Below are 20,035 nucleotides of genomic sequence, written 5' to 3' on the forward strand. Positions count from 1 at the left end.
GGGACATTTCTACCAACATTTTTCAGCCCCCAAGTCCTTCTTCTTGGCTCTCTAGTATTTTTTTTCCAGCCCCTCAATGCCTCATGAGAGGTCTCCAGACTCCATCTAAGGACTCACGCCACCAAGGGACAGTGCTGCCTGCTGCCTTCTCTGGGAGGGGACCAAATTCCAGTCTTTTACCCCTATTGTGGATGCCCCTTGTCAGCAGGAAGTAGCCAGAGAGAATCCGCGCCCTATTCCATGATTATTAAAAGGCTGGAATGTAAGGTCCACTCCAGGATGACGAGCAGACTCCACTCTCCTGGAAGTAAAGTCTCCGCCCAGTTACCTGTGTTACCCAGGCAACAGGCACACCAGGAAGAGGTCACAACTGCATTTGATGTGGCCACACCTTTCTCCGCCCATATCCTAGATAAGGCCTAGCCCAGGCCCAGACGCCCTCTTTTCTAGCTCTTTTCTTTTTTTTTTGGTCGGTCGTGGGGCTTGAACTCTGGGCCTGGGCGCTGTCCCTCAGCTCTTCAGCTCAAGGCGAGCGCTCTACCACTTGAGCTACAGTGCCACTTCTGGTTTTCTGGTGGTTTATTGGAGATAGGAGTCTCACGGTCTCTCCTGCCCGGGCTGGCTTTGAACTGCGATCCTCAGATCTCAGCCTCCTGAGTAGCTAGGATTACAGGCGTGAGCCACTGCGCCCGGCTTTTTCTAGCTCTTTTCTAGCTCTTCTCTCATTCCCAGCTCTCCCAGCTCTCTTTCCCAGGCCTTTCCCCACCGTGTGGAGGACCAAGATGGCCTGGTGCCAGCTGAAACGATGAATAAACCTATCCCTTACCTGAATACCACGTGTGTGGTGCTCTTCTTACTTGGCTATATCTAACAGTCAGCTTTTTTTTTTTTTTTGGGGGGGGGTCGGTCGTGGGGCTTGAACTCTGGGCCTGGGCGCTGTCTCTCAGCTCTTCAGCTCAAGGCTAGCACTCTACCACTTGAGCCACAGCACCACTTCCAGGTTTTTCTGCTTATGTGGTGCTGACAAATGGAACCCAGGGCTTCATGCATGCACGGCAAGCACTCTACACTGAGCCACCTTCCCAGCCCCAGGGTCAGCTTTTTTTCTCTAGCCCAGAGGAAGACAAAGAAATTGGCGATCACCCTCCAATCACACACAATCATTCTGCATTTCCTCCAGAATCCTGAGGCCACTGTGGCTACCTTCCTGCCATCCCCTCCTGATTTAAAGGCCAGTGTAGGCCAGACACTCAGCCAGACCCACTGACTTTCCAATCCTCTCCTGCCTCTTCAATAGTGTGTACTTTATTCTGAGCAACTTTATTCTGAGCCTCACCTCCCATCCCATCACCAGGATGATGCCCGGGACTGTCCTGAGCAGGGCTGTCCTTACATTACCCACAAAGCAGCTCTGAAAGGCTCCAGACAATATACCTGACAGTACCCACCGTCTCAGGCTGGGTCTCCTGATTTCAGCTTCCCCACCCATGGTTCTCATCTGTCTGTTGCAGCACTAGAAGGCATCTTCTCCAGGCTGCCAACCCCAGAGGGACCAGGCTCCCACCCCAAGGCAAAACAAGGACAGTGAACTCTACGGTGACTCTCCCTGGACTGGGCCCAACTGGGTTCAGATGTAACAGTGTCGCTCCCGGGGGAATCCTGAGGGGAATGAGTCAATTCTGCCAGGTGGCAAAGCCGGGGCTCAGTCAGTGAGGGGACCCAAATGGGCAGGGTGGGGAGAGAGGCCCTGGGATCTCACTGGGACAAGGAAGAAGGGATTTCAATTTAGGGAACAGACCGAACTATTTGAAGGGAAAGGGAGGAGCCAGAAACCCAGTCTAGCCTAGGGAACCCTGGTAAGGGAGAAAACACAGGCTCTGCCAGGCACCCCAGCCCTGCCCCAGCAGTCCCCAGACTTCAGTGCAGACCACACCCTTGCCATCCTTTATCTAAGTCTTAACTTTTGTTTTTGTCTTGGCAAACCCCATTGGAGTACAATAAGGTCCATGTGGATTTCCTCCACCTCTCACCCTGTCCCATACACCTGGTCCTGGGCCAGAAACAATTCTAGGTCTCTGGAAGGGGCAGTGTGGATGGTCTCTTTCAGAGCAGGCACCTAGAGGGCACAGGTGGGGTTTAGGCTTGAGCTGTCCTGCTGTGTGACTTCCAGGGCACAGAAAATCCTAAGTACTCCCGGTAGAAACGAGGCAGCTGGCACAGCCCTCAATGGGCATATAGAATTCCCAGACCAGGCCTCCTGACCAGTGACCCCAGCTAACTCCAGCGCAAGATCAAACTAGGAGGCTGCCCAAATCTTGGCGGCCTCAAAGCCATCCTCCCACCTCCCGTGCCCCGCCCCCATCCTGCTACCTGGCTCAGGTGACCTCCTTCAAGGGAGGAGAGAACAATGAACTCTTTTAACAGGGAGCAGGAAAGGAGAGCAAAGATCCACTGCCACTGCCAAACTGCAACACTAGCCCGTGTGGGAGAGAAAGGCCACTGTCTCAACCTGGCTCCAGATCTGAGCCCAGGTCCCCAGAAGGGAAGGGGGCGGCAAAGGTGTTTGTCAGCCACAGTGCACATCTTCATTCTGTCCTCAACCAGGGAGGCCCCCCCTTGAGGAGCAAGGGTTGGAAGGGCCCCTGGTATTTATCACAGGATAGGAGAGGGGTTTGATGGGGACTAGAGTGCCAGGAGGCTACCCAGGACCACAGGGGACACACCAGCCTGGCTGGCTGGCTGGGTGTCTCTGCCTGATACTGGGTGTGGTTAGCTCAGATTCCTGGCAGTGGCAACCTGGCCCTCCCGGTGTGGCTGTCACCTGACACCAGGGGCCCAGCCAGGAAAAGCCAAGACAAAACAACCTGGTCTTGGGCAGGGACCACTGGTCAGGAACACGCTGTTTGCTCAGGGCCTGGGGCTGGGATGTGGGCCAGGCAGGAAGGGCCCAGGCAGGTGGCTAGCTGCTGCTGCAGCTTCCCTGGGGGGCATGGCTGTTGGGGGGAGGGGGCGGGGAGAGGCCTGGGGTTTCACAGGGACGGAGAGCAGGTGTTCAAGGAAGGTGACTCACCTTGATTGAAGGTTCCTTTCCTTTCTTGCTGAGGTCCCTGGGTTGATCCTACACAGCACTGCCAGGTAACTTAGCTGTCTCTCTAACAGGCTTGTGGATCCACCATACGTGGTAATGAGTACTTCAAAGAAGAAACTGAGGCCCCAAGAGGTGAAGTCACCACCCTAAGGCCACACAGCCACTCTGCAGATGCATCAGGAAATGTCCTCATCCCCAGCCAGCGCCCTCAGGGACATGCTCAGGGTGGGCAAGCCTTAGAGGCCTCATTTTCCCCACCTGTGGATTGGGGACAACCCGGTCTGTGAGTGGTGAGGCATAGCTGGTTCGATACCGGCTGCGTGACAGGCTCCGCTGGAGGCTCACAAACCCGCTCAGCGTGCCAGCCTGCTGAGAGGGATTGTCACCAGGGCCATCTGACAGATGAGGAACAGAGAGGTCACACAGCAAGAAGGCAAGCAGGACAGGGATCTAGACCTTGGCTGTCTAGTTCTATTTATGCCTCTAATTACTGCACTACCAGGTCCCCTAACCCACTCCCTCTCTGCTGTCCCTCTGGCAGCGAGTTTGAAGACTTGGGTCACAGTGCCATCACCAGCCCAGGCACATACAGCTCTCCAGAGCATGGTCCAAGGGCTCTCTGCTGGCAGTGAGAAAGGCCCAGAAGGTGTCTGGGGTCAAGACTGTAATAGTACCACTGTCCCACCCAGCCTCTCTAGCACAGTGCCCTGCAGACTGGCCTTGAGGATGGAGCCCTCAGAAGGGCTAAACAGAGACTGGCACTCACCACTGTCTGTACCAGCAGCCCACAAGCCAACTTCAGGGTCTAGCTTGGTCCACACTGTCTACTGGACGGACCCTCCCTCACCACAAATTTTGAGGCCACATCCAATTTTGTGGCCATCAGTATATACAGTATATACATCAGCCCTCAGTATATACATGGATCCATTCCATCTCCACACCAACTCTATGGCTACCTTCTGTTGTTTTTTGTTTTGTTTTGTTTTTTGTTTTTTTTGGGGGGGTAGTGGGGCTTGAACTCAGAGCCTGGGCACTGTCCTTGAGCTTTTTTGCTTGAGGTTAGTGCTCCACCACTTTGAGCCACATTGTCACTTCCAGTTCTCTGTTGGAGATAAGAGTCTCATGGACTTTCCTGCCCAGGCTGGTTTTGAACTGCAATCCTCAGATCTCAGCCTAGGGTTACAGGCATGAGCCACCAGTGCCCAGCTGGGCTAACCTTCTCTAGAGATGAAGGTGAACCAGGCAGCTAGGGGCCAAGGTCCATACAAACCACCACGCAAAGCTACCGCACTATGATTAGAGACCACAGTTGCTCCTATTCTGACCAAATTAAATGGGATCCCAGTGGGAGCACTAAGATCAGTGGTTCCTGGCACCACTACCCACCTAGGACAGAGACCTCCACAGTTGTCTCAGAGGCTGATTCCTAGGTCCCCGCACTCCATACTGAAAGATCACTGGGTCTGGGTAATAGGATGTTCTAAATGTTTCCATTCCACCTGCTGTCAATCAGGACCATTTTTCAATTGTGTGTATATGTGTGTGTGTGTGGATTCTGTATATGTGTATGTGTGTATGTTTGTGTGTGTGCCAGTACTGGGGCCTGGGAGCTGTCTCTTAACTTTTTCACTTAAGGAAAGGAGGGTGTTGTACCACTTGAGCCATACTTTTGCTTCTGGCTTTTCGCTGCCTACTTGGAGATAAGAATGTCGTGGACTTTCTGTCCAGGCTGGCTTTGAACGATGATCCTCAGATCTCAGCCTCCTGAGTAGCTAGGATCACAGTGCTCTGCTTCACCAGAAGTATCTTACCCACAAGGTGCACCCCATCAGGCTGTCACATCTGGGTGGGGACATGGAAGGCAGTTAATGGGTAGGAAACAGGGCTACTGTTAAACATCCTACAATGCCCAGAAGAGTTGCGCTGTACAGCTGGCCCCAATGTCACTAGTGCCAAGGTTAAGAAAACCTGGTGAGGTAATTTCCTGCCTTCATCCCTCTGCTGGCCTCCTCCTTCACTCTGGACTGCATCCAGTCACTTCAATGTCTCCTAAGAAGACATTTCTAGAGAAAACAATGACCCAAATCAGCCTTTCTAAACCAGCCAGCGGCTGGCTGACTCACTCCTCCAGCAAAATCTACCTGGCCCTGGTGCCAGGTCAAGCCTAGACTCCTAGGTTCTAGTCTCATCTCTGCCCCACAGGATCAGGAAAAGTTTGAGGCTGGGGAAGGTCTGGAGTAGGTAGGCCTCATCTGGAGTCTCAAATCCTCCAGGATCTGACTTAACCCTTTAGCCCTGCCCTTTTGGTTCCATCATACACCAGAGGCTGAATGACATTGGCCATGACTCCCTACTCCCCTTCCCTACCCCCCCCCTCCTTTCTCCTCTCAACTCCCAAGATGTGAAATTTCAGACCATCAGCCCTTACCGGCCCCAAATCTGGAAGAATGAAGAATCTCAACCATCTGAGATTCCTAAAGCCCCAAGCCTGGGGCTATAGATGGTAGATTAGGGATTCTGGGAGGAAGGAAGGCAGCAATTCCAGAGTTTCCCCCCTCACTCCCTGCCAGATCAGGGGGTGAGGTGGCCAAGCTTGGGGTCTATCAGTGGTAGATAAGGGAGGTGGGGAAAAAGACTCCTCCACCCCAGCCCCACCCAGCCTCACCCACTGTAGAGGAACTTGGGGCGAGGGTTCACCCCTTTGCTGAGCCTGTCTGTCCGGTTTCAGTTGGAATTGGCCATCTTTTCCCAGTGAGAGATCCAAGCATCCCCAAAGGCAACAGGGGCACCGGGGGGTCACCCAGGCCTCCTTGCTGGACACTGAGGTTCTGGCTGGCCCCTCAGGAGCAAGGGTGGCAGGTCACAGGTGTACTGAGATGATGCCATTCCCAACACCCTCATCCCATTTCATGTGGCTCAAAAGCAAGGCAGCAAGAGCAGTGGTCATCTAGACAAGCCCTGATTCCAGAGGTAATGGCCGTAAGCACCTCTCCCCCAGCTAAGATTGCTGGGTCACTGCCTGAAGTTATCAACTGATTCCATGTAAAGTGGGTAACAAGCCTACTCTGTGGGTGGTGGGCACGTGGTCTCCTACCTTGTAAGTGGCTAAGTGGCAAAGCTGGATCTGAACCTGGGAGAGCTGATTCTGTAATGTCTCAAAGCAACAGAAAAACCAACTAAGGAGGAGAAATTCTCATTTTTCATAAGGAGAGGTGCCATTTCCTGAGAGGATCCCAGACTAAAGCCTTCAACAAGTCAGGTTTTCTGGCTGGGAATACAGTTGGTATTCAGATCCTGGGTTTTATCCCTAGTACTTTTGGTGTGAGTGTGCTGGCTCAGATGTATCACTTGAGCCGTACTTACACTTATGGCTTTTTGCTGGTTAATTGGAGATAGTCTCATGGACTTTCCTGCCCAGGCTGGCTTCAAACCTCCATCTTCTTATCCCAGCTCCCTGAGTAGTTAGGAGCCACCTGTGCCCAGCTCCCAGTACTAGTTTTAAAGTCAGAATTCAGCCAGATGCTGGTAGCTCTCACCTGCAATCCTAGTTATTCAGGAGGCTGAGATCTGAGGATTGTGTTCGAAGCCAGCCCAGGCAGAAATGTCCCCATAAGACTCTTACCTCTAGGGGCTGGGAAGGTGGCTCGGTGGTAGAGTGCTTGCCTGGCATGCATGAGGCCCTGGGTTCGATTCCTCAGCACCACATAAACAGGAAAAAAAAAAGCCAGAAGTGGTGCTGTGGCTCAAGTGGTAGAGCGCTAGCCTTGAGCTGAAGAGCTGAGGGACAGCGCCCAGGCCCAGAGTTCAGGCCCACAAGTGGACCCCAAACAAAGACTCTTATCTCTAACTTCTCAAAACTCCCAAGTGGTACAGTAGCTTGAGTGGTAGAGTACTAGCCTTGAGCAAAAGGAGCTTAGGGATAGTGCCCAAGGCCAGAGCTCACAGCCCATGATCAGCAAAAAAATAAAATAAAATAAAGTCAGAATTCCACTTTGGGCATGGCCTAGAGGATTGAGCCCCTAGGGAAAAACATCATGGTGTTGCCCCCTTCCTAAAGTCCACTTGGGGCAGAGATCAAAGCAGAGGGGAGAAGACTAATTACCCCCAAACAGCTTCAGATTGCTAGGTGACTGAGGAGCTAATGAAGCACGCTGAGTTCCTCCTGTTTACAGGCCCAGTGTCCCGAGTAGGCCTTCAGAGCTTCTGGGGCCTAAGGAGCAGGCCTGGGAAGTCAATCATCAACTCTGGTTCATTCCCTGGGATACCTCACCCACTCTCCAGAGCCAGAGCCCACCAGAAGGCACAGGTGCCAGCTTGCAGGGAAAGCTGCCTTTTCCTTTGGAAGCAATTTGAGGAGGAAAGGCGCTCAAATGGTCTGGGTCTCCTGAGCCCCAAGGAGTCTAGCATCACAGACCCCTTGCAGGGGGCAGGGGGCAATGCCCTTTCATTTTTTTCTCTCCTTCCGCCTCCTTGGCAGCCCTGTGACGAGGCAGGCAGGCCAGACTGTTGTATGCCCATTGTACAGGTGTGAGGGCAGCGGTGACACAGCCAGTGAGAGACCTGAGACAAGGAGCCCCAACGCACACACATCCCCCTTCCTGGGAAAGCTCCCCTCCCACACCTCACTTCCAAAGTCAGATTCCCACGAGGCCTTTCAGGCAAAGCCAAGTAAATCCTTCATCCAGGGAAAGAAAATCTGGTCTCCTTCCCCTTGCCGGTCCGGGCCAGGGCAGGGTCTCTCTGGCTTCTCGCTTACCTTGTTAAACTGGAACAGGTCCCGCTTCAGCCTCTCCCTGGCAGGGTCATGCCCAGGTCTCAGGAATCGCCTCATCTTCCTTAGTTTGCAGCCCTCACCAGAGACCTGCGGAAACCAAAGGAGCCCTTGAGCCTGGCCCCACGGCTGCCTGGTGCCTGGGCCATCCCCATCTTGCCAGTCTTTCCCCCCAAGCCCAGCTTCACCCAAGGCTTCCTGCCTGCCATCCGTAGTGTGGTCCCCAAGAGGAAGTCAGGGAGACCTTGGTACCTGGAGGCCTAGGCTTGTCCCTGTTGGCTAATGCTCCAAAGCTACCAGTGGCCTTATAATGGGAGCAGGAAAAGCTGGGGGAGGAAGCCATTTAGTCTGGCTTTATAGGAACAAGGAGGGCCAGCAGGCCCTGAGGTTAATTAGCTTAATTGTTAACCTGTTTTCTGAAAAACCATAAAACTCCAGAAAGGGAAACTTCACAAGCTTCCCCCAGGAGCTGGTGGAAAGATGGAAATGCAAGGCTGTCCCCAAAACTTCCAGAACAGAACCCAGAGGCACTGGGGCAATTCCAGACCTGGGGTAGGGGACCCGAACACCAAGGCCATCTCCTCCAAACTTCAGGGAGATTGCCTAGGGGCTTGGGTCTCTCCCATCAGACAGCCATGGGGACTGAGTGTAAGAAGGCCCCCAGAGTGCTTATTCAGGGGGGCTGGGCTATCACCAGGGCTGGACACCCAGCTCTAATTAATTCCACGAGGCTGCTAGAGTCTCTTTGACAGGCCTGGCCTCAGCCTCCCTGTTGATCCCTGGGCTGGTTCCCTTTCCTGGGGACCCAAATGTAGCCCAAGTACAGAAGATCTGCACCCAATTAAAAAGCAAAACAACAGGGGCTGGGAAGGTGGCTCAGTAGTAGAACGCTTGCCTTGCTTGCATGCATGAGGCCCTGGGTTCGATTCCTCAGCACCACATAATCAAAAAGAAAAAAAGCCGGAAGTGGCGCTGTGGCTCAAGTGGTAGAGCACTAGCCTTGAGCTGAAGAGCTGAGAGACAGCGCCCAGGCCCGGAGTTCAGGCCCCACGACTGGACCAAATGTAAATAAATAAATGCAAAACAACAACAAAAAATCACACACACACACACATACACACAAACAACCCACCAGATCAAGGATCCTAAACCATCTGCCCACCATAGAATGTTATTTCCAGCCCAAGGGGGAACTATTTCTGGATTACCCTTGGGGGAGGGGGAAGGATCAACTGCACTCTGGCTTCCGCCTAGCACCACCTCCCACTGACCACAGGATGCCAAGTCCCGTCCTTAGGAAACACAAGGGCTCAGGCCCACTCTAGAAAGGGCTCCATGCATTCCTCTCTAGAGTAAAAGGAAGGCAAGCCCCTATCAGGGAGGAGCTTACTGTGGGCAAAGACAGGTAAAGACAGGCCAGCTGTGTGCTAAGTGCTCCCGCTGGGGCCTGAACTGACCAGGTGGGGGGTCCTGTCTAAGCTGAGGCTTGAAAGATGTCCTGATGATTTCAACTTCTTGGGAGGTGGCAAAAATTAATCACAGGGCTGGTGTTGGAGCTTAGTGGTAGAACATCCACCTGTCACGTGCAAGGCTCTGAGTTTGGTGTCTCTCTCTCTCACACACACACACACACCATACAATTTCTGAGCATGTTGGCATACACCTGTAATCCTAGTACTAAGGCAAAAGGATCATGAGTTTAAAGCTAGCCCGGGCTACAACGCAAGTTCCAGGTCAACCTAGGCCTAGGCTATATATACTGTGAGAGCTTGCCTCAAAGAACAAAACAACAAACAAACACCACCAATAAAACCACCAGAGCAGTTTTCATAGGAAAGGACCCTAGAGATCTAAGGCTGGGAACCAGAGGCTGGAGGTGACTCCCCACCGTATCATCTGTATGGCAGAGTTAGGAGTTGCAGGCTGCTCTAGCGACAAGGGTCGCCTCCCGCTACATTCCTGCTGCAAAGGACAGGCAGAGAGGAATACCTGCTCCGAATGAAAAGATGGGAAGGGTCATTTCCAAACGAAACTCCAAGGACCCCTCAACGCACTGTCACCCACGGAGTGGCAGTGGGGGAGGGGGGAAGTGTGGGGGGGAGGCTGGTGTCTTCACATTTTAGGGGAGCCAGACCACAGTTGAGGGAGGGAGCCTCCCACTTCCACGGCAGGGGCAGGTAGCTAGGAAAGTCCCAGTGTCTACTTGATCTGGGGGCCCTGCAGCAGGCCAGAGAACAAACACCAAGCATGAAAGCCCAGGGGCTCCTGGGATTGGGAGTGAAAACAGACTCGGGGCAGCAGCCATCTCCAGTGATCTCTGCCTCTGGACAAACAGCTGAGCCACCACACATTCCAGCAGTGGGGGAGGGTGGCTTAAGCTCATAAAGCAGCAGGCAGGCCCCTGGGGTGCTGACTCTCCCCTCTCCAGCTCAGGTCACTGGGTCAGAAACCAGAGGAAGCTGGGAGTGACTCCCTAGAAAGAAGAGCCACGCCCCCCCCAAGCTTCCAGGTCCTCTGTGCCAAGGACCCCACACGGGCTCAGGGGCCAGGATGAGAAGTGGAGGGTCAGAGGAGGGAGGGGACAGGTCAGGAGATGTTCCACTCGGCCAGATGGGCAAGAGTACTCAATGCCCACCACCCACCCAAGTGCCCTTCCCAGTACCTGCTACACATGAGGCCCTGGACTAGATCGGCTCCATGATTGTTATTATTAACAACTTTGGTTCAAGCAATCTGTGCTCATTCAAATACATTGAAGCCCCCACCTACCACCCCAAACCCTACAGAGACAGTCACTCTAACATGTCTGCACAGGTCCTGTGCACCTTTGAACTCCACGAGGTTATAGCTACAGCCGCAAGCCCCTGGGTAGGTAAATAGAGCAGCTCCACTTGACAGACGAGGAAACCAAGACGGCAGATACTAAGCAACCTGTCCAAGGTCACCAAGTAGGAAATGGCAGAATTCTGATCTGACCCCAAGCCTGACAAACTCCCCAATCTAAGGGCTTCAGTAGGCAGTGAAAGATGGCTATTACAGGACAGTGGTGCCTAATTACCTCCCTGCAGCTAAAAGACAGGGCCACGCGTGTACACACTCCCATAGGCTATTAGCTCAGAGCCAGACAGGCAGCTTGAGGCCAGGATACCGGCCACTGCCTCCTGGATGCTGGAGGTCTGGCTGGCCTTGGTGGCCTTGCAGAGAACTGCTGCCGGTCCTACAGGGGTTTGGACAGAGGTAGGACTAGGTCCCCATTGGACCCTCAGTGTAGTCTCCCAAAACAGAAATCACACTACTGGGGCAAGGCAGAAAAGTTCACCACCCCTTCTTGAGGTAGAGGACAGGTCTGGGCCTGGCCAGACTCACTTCAGGCACCTTCTCCCCACAGGGCCATGAACCTTGGGCGAGCAAGTTCTCTGTGAAGATCAGAAGCCAGGCCTGGCAGACCGTGCCTGTTCAGCCCACTCCAGGGAGACAGAAGATATAAAGGGAAGAGTCTTGCATGGAGCTAATACACAGGAAACTGAGCCTGCTGGCCTTCTCAGATCGCTTGGTTGTGAGGAGAACGTACTCCACTTCTGGTTTTCTGGTGGTTCACTGGAGCTAAGAGCTCATGGAGGGCTGAGAAGGTGGCTCAGTGGTAGAGCACTTGCCTCACATGCATGAAGCCTTGTGTTCCATTCCTCAGCACCACATAAACAGAAAAAAATAAAAATAAAAAAGCTGGAAGTGGCGCTGTGTCTCAGGTAGAGTGCTCGCCTTTAGCTGAAGAGCTGAGGGACAGCGCGCAGGCCCAGAGTTCAGGCCCCACGACCCACAAAAAAAAAAAAAAAGTCATGGATTTTCCTGCCCTGGCTGGCTTCAAACTACAATCCTCAGATCTCAGCCTCCTAAGTAACTAGGATCACAGGGGTGAGCCATTGGAGCCTAGCCTAAGCTGCTTCCTTACTTTGACCTTTATCCTTTGTTTTTTCTGTTGTTCATAACTGCATCCCTCAGTTCCTGTTGAATGAAGGAATGAGTGAAAGGAAGAGGTAAGGTCTCTACTCATTATCTGATGTTATTTTTTTTTTTTTTGGTCGGTCCTGGGGCTTGAACTCTGGGCCTGGGCGCTGTCCCTCAGCTCTTCAGCTCAAGGCGAGCGCTCTACCACTTGAGCTACAGCACCACTTCCGGTTTTCTGGTGGTTTTATTGGAGATAGGAGTCTCACGGTCTTTCTTGCCCGGGCTGGCTTTGAACCTCGATCCTCAGATCTCAGCCTCCTGAGTAGCTAGGATTACAGGCGTGAGCCACCAGCGCCCGGCTCTACTCATTATCTGAAAGGTAAGATGGAGATGGAGAAGGGGGCCAGGCAGGCAGAACAATAGATATGAAGCCGACATGGGGTTGGGCTTACATGAGCTGACAGACTGCAGATAACAAAGGAGAGCCTAGTTGGGTTAGAGGAGGGCCTCAGCAAGGAGCTTCAGTCTGACCCCAAGGGGGCCTGTTGACCATCCAGGGGCCTATGGCCTGTGTCTCTCCCATACCTCCTCTCCTGGAGCCAGCGCCCTACTAGTTGCTCCAGAGTCCAGACACTGCCCCCCACAGGCTCAGCTCACTAAGGTGTCAGGAGCTCCTGGGCCTGAAACACCTTCTTATTCCCTCCAGCAGCAGCAGTCCCCTTCCAAAAAGCCTCCCCCATCTGAAGCCATCTCCCCGGGTCCCCCTCAGTGCCTGACTGCACCTTGTACTAAAGTGACCGAATCTGCCCAGCTCCATGACCATTCACCTCCGCCTTAGCAAGCTACCTAACAGGTCATTTACATATGCAGACAATATACTGGAAAGGTCATGGATTAGTGGTGCATTTTGTTCATCTCCAGGGAGGTAAAAGGTTCCAAGGAAAGAAGAAATGAGGCTGCCTACAGGGGTCAGGAGCGACAGCGGCATTGCTCCTGGGCCATGGTAGCCTCGGTGGGGAGAGATATCCCAAGAAGATCCCTCAATAGCCCAGGCACTTCCACTGATCTGCTAGCAAAGTCCACACCCAGCGCCTGGCTCAAGACTTCTAGATTGGCCCAAGGAAGAGGAGACCCCTGGAGCCACACCAGCATCTATCTGCTTTCTGGGGACACAACACATGGGGCCCAAGCTCTCCTCTCCTCTTTGCTCAAGCTCCCCACAGCATGTCACTGATCAAGAAGCTGCCCTCCCTTCCTCCACATCCTGTGCCAGGCAGGGGTGTGGCTTTGGCCTCCTGTTCGGGGATGTGAGAATACCTTGGCATCTCCTACTGGTAGTTGTTGACCCCTCTAGCTTCTGTCCCTGCCCACTCAGGTGCCCAAGAGCTGCTTTTCAAGGGCTGCTGTTGCCCTGGGAGACTCATACTGCCAGAGGCACCAGGCAAGCCCCTGACCAGAAGGCTGCTAGCAAGCCAACTTCAGGTAAGGGTAGAACCTTTATCCCACCCATTCAGGTGGGACCCAAGGGAACCGGGATGGGGAGCCCAGGGAATTGCAGCCGCTGCTGTTGTCAGGTCATAAAAGGGACTGGGAACCCCATGTTACTCTGCACACCTCACAGGCACCGACTCATTTGGTTCTTACGACGATTACTTGCAAAATAACTAATTCTCAGCCGGATACCGGTGGCCTGTAATCATAGCTAACTCAGGAGGCTGAGATCTGAGGATCATAGTTCAGAGCCAGCCTGGGAAGAAAGTCCGTGAGACCCTTATCTACAATTAACCACTCAGTGTGGCTCAAGTGGTAGAATGCTCACCTTGAGCTGAAGAGCTCAGGGACAGCACCCAGGCCCAGAGTTCAAGCCTCACAACCAACACACCCACACACCTAAAAACCTAATTCATGAGAGAACTGATCCCCAAAGAGTAAAGAGTCCAAGTCCTAATCTACAACTCCACTGTATCTGACCCCAGAATTTTCTGTTCTTTCCAGCTACTCTCAGAACACGGGACTGGCAAGGAGTAGGCTGGTTCCACTAGGGGTTGGTCTCCAGCCCCACTGTCATCCAGCCTATGGGGCCACAAACCTGTTCCACACACTGCAAAGGAGGGACTGGGTCCTCCTGAACTGGTCCCTTTCTTGCGCCCCTCCTGGACCCATAAGCGGACAGGAAGATTAAATGCACATGAATGCAGGTGTGTATACCTGCACACATGCATGCATCCCCACTGTGGGAGCACCAGCTCCTCCTGCCATCCCACACCAGATTGGGGACGTGAGCAGGTGGATGTGACCAAGTACATGGAGAAACAAAACCATTCTGGGAGAAGATGGACCCCCTTGACTGGGGTTGGAGTGGTAGACCACTGGGTCCCCATCAAGCCCCATCCCAGTCTCCTCCACTGCCTCATGGGAGATATTCTAGAACTCCCTCATCCCACCCTTCCAAGTCTTTGCTCAGATGTGCCTTACCAGGCTGCAGCTCCACCACCTTGGGGTGACCCCTGCTCTGAACTCGCATCATCTCCTAATTCATATTTACTGTGCATTTTCTGTCACTCAGGTTCCCTACCTTTTAGAAAATTCTATGATGGCTCACACCTATAATCCTAGCTACTCAGGAGGCTGAGATCTGAGGATTGTGGTTCAAAGCCAGCCCAGGCAGGAAAAGTCCACGGACTCTTATCTTCAATAAACCACTCAGAAAACCGGAAGTGGCGCTGTGGCTCAAGTGGTAGAGCGCTCCCCTTGGGCTGAAGAGCTCAGGGACAATGCTCAGGCCCACAGTTCAAGTCCCACAACCAACAACAACAACAAAAAAGTAAGTCCTACAGATACTTGTTAAGTCAATGACTGAACGGTCTGGATAGCACAGGGATTAACTAGGCAAGATCTCCAATACTGACCCCAAGGAATGTTTAGGTAGGATCCATAGGCCCTCCAGATCTTCCCTACCCTGTGGTCAAGTCCTGGGTCACAGCCAGGGCCCTGTGGCCTTCAAGTGGGACATCCTGCTAGAGTATCCTTGTGGACCCCGCCTTGCACAGGACCTAAACAGATCCTGGGCAAGAAGAATCCCAGATTATTAAATATTCATATTATTTACAAGTCAAACAGATCCGGGCCCAGGTGTCACTTTCATCAAACCCTGGGAACACTGAGTCAGGTGCCTAGAGAGAAGGCTCAGGTCTCTGCTGAATTCCTGAAGGGTAGAGTCAGGTACTTCGAAGCTCCCTCGTCCCCACGCCCAGAGGAGCCTCTCCTAGCTCAAGAATTCATTATGGTTCCTGGGAAGGGAAAGGAGTGGAGTGATCTTGAAAGGACCAGTTTCCTCTGGGGTAGGGCAGGGAGAGAAGGTGACGTCAGAGATGTCAGGGTATGGCCATGAGGTACAGCCAGGGAGGGTCTTCCTGGGATCTCGAGCTAGGGATGGTAAACAGGGTCAGAGGCCCTAATGGGGAACATCTATCTTCTGCCCTGTTTTTCCCTTTAAACTTGGCCTGGGGAAGAGGAAAACCAAGTTACAAGAAGAGCCTGCATGCTTTGGTCCAGGGGGAGCAGGATAGTGGTGGTATGGGTGAGTGAGATACACAGGCTTCTCAGAAAGGAGTACTCAGGATGCTTGGGCGGTCCAGGCGGTCAACCTGGAAAGGCATCAGCTTCACTGGGCTCTACCCTGGCCGCCAACTCAGGTGTCTCAGTAACTGTTCCTCATTGTCCCACTGCCCCTGGGGGCTCTTTTCCGATACACTCTGGGTCTTCCACAGGATAGCTGGGGGTCACAGACTGATGGCAGAGGCTCCAAACTTTCCAGTTCCATGCACCATTTTCTCTCCCAGATAGAGGAATGGGGCAGGAAGCCCTAGCAGGGGAAGACAGACAATCCCCTCCCCAAAGTGAGGTTGAAAGGGAGCATTATGAAATTCCCAGACAATCTCCTTAAGGACCAGCAAGCAGCATAGGAACGTGTTCCCGGTCCCATGGAGAAAGTGGGAAGGGTGAGCTCTCTGGCATGAGCAGATTAGATTCTACACTTGGGAGAGTCCCGCCCCTACAGGGGTCTGCTCACTAGTCCTGATCCATGGCTGGCCCAAGGAGCATGGAAAGTATCAGGGGCCAGGGAAACAGGATGTCAGGTCAGAAAAGGCCACTGCTCTTGACTCGGCAGGAGTGTTCTCATCCAAAAAGTTCTGACCTCCAGGGATGTTTAAAAAAAAAAAAAATCACAAAATCATGACCTATTGGGGAGCCAACTCCCTCAGTGGTCAGGTAATTCCCAAGGGCCCAGATATCGATCAAAAGGCCTGCAAGTGACCGGCAATTTTTTTAAACCCTTCCTGTGGGAAGCTAACAAGTTGTCCATCCTTGGGTGCCTGCCTTGTGCCAGGTCAAAGTAGGAACAATGTTTTTACCTCCTCAGCAACATCTGGGAAAATAAGGCTTTAGTGTAGTTAAGTGATGGATCTAAGGCGATACAAAATGTACTCAGAGTCACCTGATGTCTGAGAAGATAAAATGATGTTGTTTGAGGAAAAGACTTACCGGGAAAGAAGGGACTATTTTTCTGCCTTCCTTTCCTCTTTCTAAAATAATTCATTCTTCACTCCAAGAATTCTTTTTGTTTCCATGAACAGAGGTCATCTAAGATAATGGACCTTTTCTTCCTTTAAAAGTTGTTGTCTAACCAGGTGGCTCATGTCTGTAATCCTAGCTACTGAGGAGGCTGAGATCTGAGGATCACGGTTCAAAGCCAGCCCGGGGAAGAAAAGTCCATGAGATTCTTATCTCCAATTAACCACTAGAAAACCAGGAGTGGTACTGTGGCTCAAGCGGTAGAGCACTTGCCTTGAACTGAAGAATGCATAGATAGCACCCAAGCCCAGAGTTCAAGCCCCATGACCAACTCACACACAAACAAAAAAAGTTGCTACAGAGTAGGAGGCAACAATGCTTGATAAGAAATGTACTTGTTATCTTGCCCATGTAATTGTAACCCCTCTGTATGGTATTTTCACACACACACACACACACACACACACACACACACACACAAAGTTGCTGTCTAGCAGGGCACCGGTGGAATACACCTGTCTGTAATAGATACTCAGGAGGCTGAGATCTAAGGATTGTGGTTCAAAGCTAGCCCTGGCAGAAAAGTCTGTGAGCCCCTTATCTCTAAAGCAGCCAGAAATGGAGCTGTGGCTCGAGGAGTAGTATAGCCATGAGCGAAAAAGCTAAGAGATAGCTTCCAGGCCTTGAGTTCAAGCCCTAGTACTGGGACCAAAAAAAAAAAAAGCTATTGTCTATTATAAAACCTTAGTAAGTGTAGCTAGTCACCAGCAGTTCTTCATACCTGTAATCCTGGCTGCCCAGATCTAGCCAACTTGGCTAGACAAATCCATGAGACTCTTATCTCCAATTAACTGACAAAAAGCCAGAAGTGGAACTGTGGCTCAAGTGGTAGAACATTGAGTATAAAAGCTCAGAGAGGTGGTTCAGTGGTAGAACACTTGCCTTGCATGCATGAGGCCCTGGGTTCGATTCCTCAGCACCACATAAGCAGAAAAAAAAAAGCCGGAAGTGGCACTGTGGCTCAAGTGGTAGAGCGCTAGCCTTGAGCTGAAGAGCTGAGGGACAGCGCCCAGGCCCAGAGTTCAGGCCCCATGACCGGACCCAAAAAACAACAACAACAACAAAAAACAGCTCAGAGACAGTGCCCAGGCCCTGAATTCAAGTCCCAGGACTGGCATGAAAAACCAATTTTTAAAAACTTATCAAGTTATTTTAATATATAAAAGTATACTAATCTGCCACCAGAGAGGGCACTGCCTTGCCTCAAGGAAAAGTAGGGACACTGCCGGGCGCTGGTGGCTCACGCCTGTAATCCTAGCTACTCAGGAGGCTGAGATCTGAGGATCGTGGTTCAAAGCCAGCCCGGGCAGGAGAGACCGTGAGACTCTTATCTCCAATAAGCCACCAGAAAACCGGAAGCGGCACTGTAGCTCAAGTGGTAGAGTGCTCGCCTTGAGCTGAAGAGCTGAGGGACAGCGCCCAGGCCCAGAGTTCAAGTCCCACGACCGACAAAAAAAAAAAAAAAAAAAAAAAAAGTAGGGACACTTAGCTAAGCACCCTAGACCCTGGGAAACTGTTCTCAAGGGACCCCCACAGGGGCTGGTCCAAGCTAACTTCAGACATTAGAAAGAGCTCTGGTCAGAGCCTCAAGAGCTGGGTTTGGGTCCTGACTGCCACAGGCAAGATCTGTGGACATATGACTTAAGAGAACTAACTCCAAACTTTCTGTCCACAAACTAAAGAGGTCAACAGATCCCAGGACCCTGCTCAAGCCTCCCAGTGGCACCCAGTTCACCCAACAAATTCCTCAAAGGTCACTTCGGAAGTTCCCCTGCTGAACTGAAACAGCAGCCATCCAGAATGCCCTTTGCAGGGATCCTGGGCTACAGGGCCCCTGATGCTCAGGTTAAGGGAGCACCGACACAGGGCTCCCGTGGGAAGGGGCGCTGACTCCAGGCCCCGACCTCCGGGCCCAAGGTCACGTGTCTCAGGTGAGGGCCTTTTCCAAGCACACCTGGGCTATGGCTGATGTCGGTCAGTTCTCCCCAGAGCCAAGGCCTGTCCAACCAAAGCCAACCAAGACATACTTTTGTTTAGTAAGAATTTTCCACTCCTTGCCAAATCCCCTGGCGCAACCCCCACCCGCCAGCGCGTGGAAAACGGAGTAGGATCACAGTACCGTCACCGAAAGGTGCCCAAGGGTGCCAAGGCCCCGGGGACCGAGGTCCCTCCCGCCAGCTTCCTGCGTCGGAGGATTAGGAGGCACAAAGGGCCGCAGGGGCCGGGCCCAGATGGCCGAGGCAGGGGCTAAGCCGCTAAGGTAACGAGCGCGCTCCGGCCGCCGCTCCCGGAGGCCGGGTCACCGGCGCCCCGCACCGCCGGCCGCCGGGCCCCTGGCCTTGCACGTGGACCTCGGGACTCCGTCTCGGCCGCAGTACCCCGGTACCCCGCCTGCAGGACACCTGTTCCCTCTCTAACACCCCCCGCCCCCCGCCGCTCCCGTAAGCTAACACTGTGGTGCAAACCAATCCCCAAGTTTGGTCACCGGGGGCGGATCAGGCACGAGTTCCGGGCGGCACTTTCCACAGGTGTCTTCCTCCCGGAGGAGCCGAACGTCGGAGACTGGACGGGGCGGGCGGACCCCGGGCACAGCCCTGCCCTCCCGCCCGGGAAGCCCGGGGGGGGGGGTCTCGGCCCCTCCCGCGCCTCCTCGCGCCAAGGGCGCGCCCCCAAGACGCAGGTCGGGTTAGGTGGGCTCCCACGGCGTCTCACCTGGAACCCCGAGCCGGACCCTGCCCGAGGCCTCGGCGTCCCTCGGCGCCCGCCGCCGGCTCCTCTCGCTCCGCCGCGCCGGCCCACGGGCTGCTGGGCGGGCAGCCTCCTTCCTGCTCACCTCCGGCGGGGCGGCGAGCCGGGGGCGGAGCCGCCTCTATTTACATAAAGGGCGAGCCGAGGGGCGCGCGGGCCCCGCCCCCGCCGGGCCAGGCCCCGCCCCCGGCCGCGGGGCGCCGATGGGGCGGGGGCGCGGCCAGGGCGCCCTCCGGCCAATCCGCAACCCCGAGAGCGCGGGGCGGAGCCCGCGGCCCGCCGGGGGACGCCGGCCCCTGAGGCCCGCCCCGGCCTCACCTGCGCGCACCTGACGCAGGGCCGCGCGCCGCGCCCCGTGTCCCACCGCCGGCACGAGGAAGTAGTTCTCGGCTTGTGTGGCGGCTGTAGCCTGCTGACTTCCAGGCGGGACTTCTGGCGGGATCCCGCCACTAGCCCCGAGCCCGCTCTAGCCGGACCGGCCCCTCCTGAGCGTCCACCTGGAGGCCGCAGGGGCCCCGTGTAGGGTGGTGTGCGGAGAGGCGCCTTCGCTCCGGGCTGGCCCCCCTGCCAAGTCCCGCCGCAGAGGCTGGCTGGGGCCCGAGGCCCCGAGGGACGGCGCAGCGGCCAGTTCTCAGCTCCGGGGAGGGAGGGGTTGGAGAGAGGCGGGAGCGGAAGCCAGGGGCAGGCGGGAGCTGGGCGCTGCACCGCACAGCTGCTGCAAGTCCGGCCACCCTTCCGCCCCCACCCAGCTGCGCTGCTGGGACTACAGGGCACTGATAAGGCATGGTTTCTCTCCTCCAAGTACCCTTCAGAGGCCCACGGTCCACGACTTCCCACCCTCCCAG

The 20,035-nt window shown here is 54.1% G+C and overlaps 1 protein-coding gene across 6 annotated transcripts in view; it reads right to left on the reverse strand.

Moving 5' to 3' along the window:
• Llgl2 (LLGL scribble cell polarity complex component 2) overlaps positions 1–19,605 on the reverse strand; it is a 38,827-nt gene extending 19,222 nt beyond the window's left edge. For 4 of the 6 annotated variants that reach the window (XM_069993017.1, XM_069993016.1, XM_069993013.1 and 1 more), the window contains exons 1-2: positions 19,155–19,273; positions 7,848–7,952 (exon numbers count right to left, since the gene is read on the reverse strand). In XM_069993017.1, coding sequence (XP_069849118.1) covers positions 7,848–7,922 — 75 coding nt within the window. In that variant the 5' untranslated portion in view covers positions 7,923–7,952; positions 19,155–19,273. Of the gene's footprint in view, positions 1–7,847; positions 7,953–8,114; positions 8,174–19,154; positions 19,274–19,518 lie in introns of those variants that run through there. The other 2 variants (XM_069993015.1, XM_069993014.1) reach the window with 2 other exon arrangements.
• Between the last annotated feature and the right edge of the window lie 430 nt (positions 19,606–20,035).

This window comes from Dipodomys merriami, unplaced genomic scaffold (genome assembly GCF_024711535.1).
Source record: "Dipodomys merriami isolate MVZ:Mamm:240054 unplaced genomic scaffold, mDipMer1.0.p SCAF_42, whole genome shotgun sequence".
NCBI lineage: Eukaryota > Metazoa > Chordata > Mammalia > Rodentia > Heteromyidae > Dipodomys > Dipodomys merriami.